Source organism: Babylonia areolata, chromosome 33 (genome assembly GCF_041734735.1).
Source record: "Babylonia areolata isolate BAREFJ2019XMU chromosome 33, ASM4173473v1, whole genome shotgun sequence".
Lineage (NCBI taxonomy): Eukaryota > Metazoa > Mollusca > Gastropoda > Neogastropoda > Buccinidae > Babylonia > Babylonia areolata.
In genome coordinates, this window is record NC_134908.1 from 21,765,004 (window position 1) to 21,771,003 (window position 6,000).

Genomic DNA, 6,000 nt, shown 5'->3' on the forward strand with positions numbered 1-6,000 from the left:
ATCAGTCACATCTGATAAAACCTGCACACAGTGTTACAGACCACGTAGAAATCAGTCCTATCTGATAGAAACCTGCACACAGTGTTACAGACCATGTAGAAATCAGTCCTATCTGATAGAAACCTGCACACAGTGTTACAGACCATGCAGAAATCAGTCCTATCTGATAGAAACCTGCACACAGTGTTACAGACCATGTAGAAATCAGTCCTGTCTGATAGAAACCTGCACACAGTGTTACAGACCATGTAGAAATCAGTCCTGTCTGATAGAAACCTGCACACAGTGTTACAGACCATGTAGAAATCAGTCCTATCTGATAGAAACCTGCACACAGTGTTACAGACCATGTAGAAATCAGTCCTATCTGATAGAAACCTGCACACAGTGTTACAGACCATGTAGAAATCAGTCCTATCTGATAAAACCTGCACACAGTGTTACAGACCATGTAGAAATCAGTCCTATCCGATAGAAACCTGCACACAGTGTTACAGACCACGTAGAAATCAGTCCTAGCTGATAGAAACCTGCACACAGTGTTACAGACCATGTAGAAATCAGTCCTGTCTGATAAAACCTGCACACAGTGTTACAGACCATGTAGAAATCAGTCCTATCTGATAGAAACCTGCACACAGTGTTACAGACCATGTAGAAATCAGTCCTATCTGATAGAAACCTGCACACAGTGTTACAGACCATGTAGAAATCAGTCCTAGCTGATAGAAACCTGCACACAGTGTTACAGACCATGTAGAAATCAGTCCTATCTGATAGAAACCTGCACACAGTGTTACAGACCATGTAGAAATCAGTCCTATCCGATAGAAACCTGCACACAGTGTTACAGACCATGTAGAAATCAGTCCTATCCGATAGAAACCTGCACACAGTGTTACAGACCATGTAGAAATCAGTCCTATCTGATAGAAACCTGCACACAGTGTTACAGACCATGTAGAAATCAGTCCTATCCGATAGAAACCTGCACACAGTGTTACAGACCATATAGAAATCAGTCCTATCTGATAAAACCTGCACACAGTGTTACAGACCATGTAGAAATCAGTCCTATCTGATAGAAACCTGCACACAGTGTTACAGACCATGTAGAAATCAGTCACATCTGATAAAACCTGCACACAGTGTTACAGACCACGTAGAAATCAGTCCTATCTGATAGAAACCTGCACACAGTGTTACAGACCATGTAGAAATCAGTCCTATCTGATAGAAACCTGGACACAGTGTTACAGACCATGTAGAAATCAGTCCTATCTGATAGAAACCTGCACACAGTGTTACAGACCATGTAGTAATCAGTCCTATCTGATAGAAACCTGCACACAGTGTTACAGACCATGTAGAAATCAGTCCTATCTGATAGAAACCTGCACACAGTGTTACAGACCATGTAGAAATCAGTCCTATCTGATAAAACCTGCACACAGTGTTACAGACCATGTAGAAATCAGTCCTATCTGATAGAAACCTGCACACATTGTTACAGACCATGTAGAAATCAGTCCTATCTGATAGAAACCTGCACACAGTGTTACAGACCATGTAGAAATCAGTCCTGTCTGATAAAACCTGCACGCAGTGTTACAGACCATGTAGAAATCAGTCCTATCTGATAGAAACCTGCACACAGTGTTACAGACCATGTAGAAATCAGTCCTATCTGATAGAAACCTGCACACAGTGTTACAGACCATGTAGAAATCAGTCCTATCTGATAAAACCTGCACACAGTGTTACAGACCATGCAGAAATCAGTGCTATCTGAGTGCCAAGTGATCCATGATGATGAATTTCCCCCCTACCCTTTTCCATTGAGAATCAGTAACTTGAAAACAACCACACGATGTGAACTGATATCATATCAAATACAGAAAGAGAGACAACCAATGAATATGAGCAAAGCGTAGTAAATAAAAAATGATAACATTTCACTTCAAACAGAATCATTTCTACCTAAGATTCCGCAGCATCCATGGTTAAGATCTACAAGATCCAGAGCGGACAGGGAACACAGCCGTGTCTGTTTTCAGTTTCTCAAGGAGGCGTCACTGCATTCAGAGCAATCCATATATGCTACACCACATCTGCTGGTCAGATGTCTGATAAACAGCACGACCCAATGTGATAGTCATGTCTGGAGTGCATGCATGTATATTTGTGTATCTGTCAGAGTGGATTTCTCAACAGAATTTTGCGAAAGGACAACCCCTAGTGCTGTCATGGTTTTTTTTTTTGGTTTTTTTGTGTGTGTGTTTTTGTTTTTTTGTTTCAAGTGCATGCTGAACACAGGATCTCGGTTTATCATCTCATCCAAACAAGACACTCAGAGAAAGAACAAGAGCTGGAATCAAACCCAAACTCACACCCACCACTCTCATGGACACAGTTATATCAAACAGGCTGAGAGAAACACACACCCACCCACCTTGCAATTGGAATGAACTTCCTCTTTCGCTTCGTCAAGTCTCCACACTCAGCTCTTTCAAGTCTGGCCTTAAAACCCACCTCTTCCCAAAATAGCCTCCCTTCCCTGCCTCTTCCTTGTTTTTAGTTCCTCCAGTCTTAGAGTTATGCGTGCGTGAGAATGACTGGTGCGAAAGCGCTTAGATTTGTCTATGCACAAGATTCAGCGCTATATAAGTACCATTATTATTATTATTATTATTACTCTCATGGACACAGTTATGTCAAGCAGGCTGAGAGAAACACACACACACCACAGTATAAGGATTGAGAAAAACACAGCCATCTCCACCACTGACCCCCAAACACCCCACCCACACTTACACTGAGTTGTTGAAGCTGACAAATTCTCCACCGGCCAGCCTCTTGAAATACTTCAGAATCTGCACACACACACACACACACACACACACACACACACACACACACACACACACACACACAGCTGTTTCCGTGACAATGTCCCCAGCACTGAGAAAGTTCAACCAATCAAAACCATTACCATTACTCTTGAGGTCAAAGCTGATCTGTGAGTCAGACACTGAAGCCAGAAATCTCACGGACGACTGGTCACAGATCATCAACATCAAGGACGACTGGTCACAGATCATCAACATCAAGGACGACTGGTCACAGATCATCAACATCAAGGACGACTGGTCTCAGATCATCAACATCAAGGACGACTGGTCACAGATCATCAACATCAACATCAAGGACGACTGGTCACAGATCATCAACATCAAGGACGCTCTTCCATCAGTCCTTTCAACCAGGCTGGCTTCAGCCACTCTGAATCAGTTTTGCAGTGAGAAAGAGAAAGAGAGAGAGAGGGAAGGGGAGAGGGGGGGGGGAGAGAGAGAGGGGGAGGGAGGGAGGGAGGGAAGTAGAGAGAGAGAGGGAGAAAGGGAGGGAGGGAGGGAGGGAGAGAGAGGGAGTAAAGTAGAGAGAGGGGGGGGGGGGAGGGAGTGAGGGAGGCATAAGAGAGAGGAAGGGAGAGGATGAGGAAGAAGGAGGGAGATAGGTAGAGAGAGAGAAAAAACAGACAGACAAAAAAGAGAGAAAAAAAACAACAGACAGAAAAGATAGGGAGAGGGAGGGAGCTAGAGAGAGAGAGGGAGAGAGAGAGGGAGGGAGAGAGAGGGGTGGGGAGAGGGAGGGAGGGAGGTAGAGAGAGAGGAAAAACATCAACCAACCTGGCTTCAGCTGCTCTGAACCAGTTCTGCCAGTCAACATGGTTAGTGAGAGAGAGAGAGAGAGGGAGAGAGAGGGAGGGAGAGAGTGAGAGTGAGAGAATAAGAGAGAGACAGAGACAGAGACAGAGAGAGTGAGAGGCAAAAGCATTCTACATTCACAATCACATAGTCAAAGGATGACAATGACGCTAAAGGAAAGAGTTGTGACTCACAATCACATAGTCAAAGGATGACAATGACGCTAAAGGAAATCAGTGTGACTCACAATCACATAGTCAAAGGATGAACAATGACTCTAAAGGAAATCAGTGTGACTCACAATCACATAGTCAAAGGATGAACAATGACTCTAAAGGAAATCAGTGTGACTCACAATCACATAGTCAAAGGATGACAATGACGCTAAAGGAAAGCAGTGTGACTCACAATCACATAGTCAAAGGACGACAATGACTCTAAAGGAAAGAGTTGTGACTTACAATCACATAGTCAAAGGATGTCAATGACTCCAAAAGAAATCAGTGTGAATCACAATCACATAGTCAGAGGATGACAATGACTCTAAAGGAAAGAGTTGTGACTCACAATCACATAGTCAAAGGACGACAGTGACTCTAAAGGAAAGCTGTGTAACTCACAATCACATAGTCAAAGGATGACAATGACACTAAAGGAAAGAGTTGTGACTCACAATCACATAGTCAAAGGACGACAATGACGCTAAAGGAAATCAGTGTGACTCACTATCACATAGTCAAAGGATGACAATGACACTAAAGGAAATCAGTGTGACTCACAATCACATAGTCAAAGGATGACAATGACTCTAAAGGAAAGCAGTGTGACTCACAATCACATAGTCAAAGGACGACAATGACGCTAAAGGAAAGAGTTGTGACTCACAATCACATAGTCAAAGGATGACAATGACTCTAAAGGAAATCAGTGTGACTCACAATCGCATAGTCAAAGGATGACAATGACGCGAAAGGAAATCAGTGTGACTCACAATCGCATAGTCAAAGGATGACAATGACGCGAAAGGAAATCAGTGTGACTCACAATCACATAGTCAAAGGATGACAATGACGCAAAAGGAAATCAGTGTGACTCACAATCACATAGTCGTAGGACGACAATGACACTAAAGGAAATCAGTGTGACTCACAATCACATAGTCAAAGGATGACAATGACTCTAAAGGAAAGCTGTGTAACTCACAATCACATAGTCAAAGGATGAACAATGACGCTAAAGGAAAGAGTTGTGACTCACAATCACATAGTCAAAGGACAACAATGACTCTAAAGGAAATCAGTGTGACTCACAATCACATAGTCAAAGGATGACAATAACTCTAAAGGAAATCAGTGTGACTCACAATCACATAGTCAAAGGATGACAATGACTCTAAAGGAAAGAGTTGTGACTCACAATCACATAGTCAAAGCATGACAATGGCTCTAAAGGAAATCAGTGTGACTCACAATCACATAGTCAAAGGACGAACAATGACACTAAAGGAAATCAGTGTGACTCACAATCACATAGTCAAAGGACGACAATGACTCTAAAGGAAAGAGTTGTGACTCACAATCACATAGTCAAAGGACGACAATGACGCTAAAGGAAATCAGTGTGACTCACAATCACATAGTCAAAGGACGACAATGACGCTAAAGGAAATCAGTGTGACTCACAATCACATAGTCAAAGGACGACAATGACTCTAAAGGAAATCAGTGTGACTCACAATCACATAGTCAAAGGACGACAATGACTCTAAAGGAAATGAGTGTGACTCACAATCACATAGTCAAAGGACGACAATGACACTAAAGGAAATCAGTGTGACTCACAATCACATAGTCAAAGGATGACAATGACTCTAAAGGAAATCAGTGTGACTCACAATCACATAGTCAAAGGACGACAATGACTCTAAAGGAAATCAGTGTGACTCACAATCACATAGTCAAAGGACGACAATGACTCTAAAGGAAATCAGTGTGACTCACAATCACATAGTCAAAGGACGACAATGACTCTAAAGGAAATGAGTGTGACTCACAATCACATAGTCAAAGGACGACAATGACTCTAAAGGAAATCAGTTTGACTCACAATCACATAGTCAAAGGATGACAATGACTCTAAAGGAAAGAGTTGTGACTCACATAGTCAAAGCGGTCGGACAAGTTCAATTCTGGCTTGACCACAGACGACATGACGATGGCTCCTGCGTTCACCATGGGGTTGTGAGGTTTGTCTGTAACAATGAATCAGACCTCTGTCAGTCTGACAGCCGTGTGTG

At 42.7% G+C, this 6,000-nt stretch overlaps 1 protein-coding gene across 3 annotated transcripts in view; it reads right to left on the bottom strand.

Moving 5' to 3' along the window:
- LOC143276909 (glutaminase kidney isoform, mitochondrial-like) overlaps positions 1 to 6,000 on the bottom strand; it is a 52,782-nt gene that overhangs the window by 8,897 nt on the left and 37,885 nt on the right. For all 3 annotated transcript variants that reach the window (XM_076581572.1, XM_076581573.1, XM_076581574.1), the window contains 2 exons: positions 5,864 to 5,955; positions 2,815 to 2,873 (listed from right to left, as the gene is read on the bottom strand). In XM_076581572.1, the coding sequence (XP_076437687.1) occupies positions 2,815 to 2,873; positions 5,864 to 5,955 (151 nt within the window). The remainder of the gene's footprint in view (positions 1 to 2,814; positions 2,874 to 5,863; positions 5,956 to 6,000) is intronic.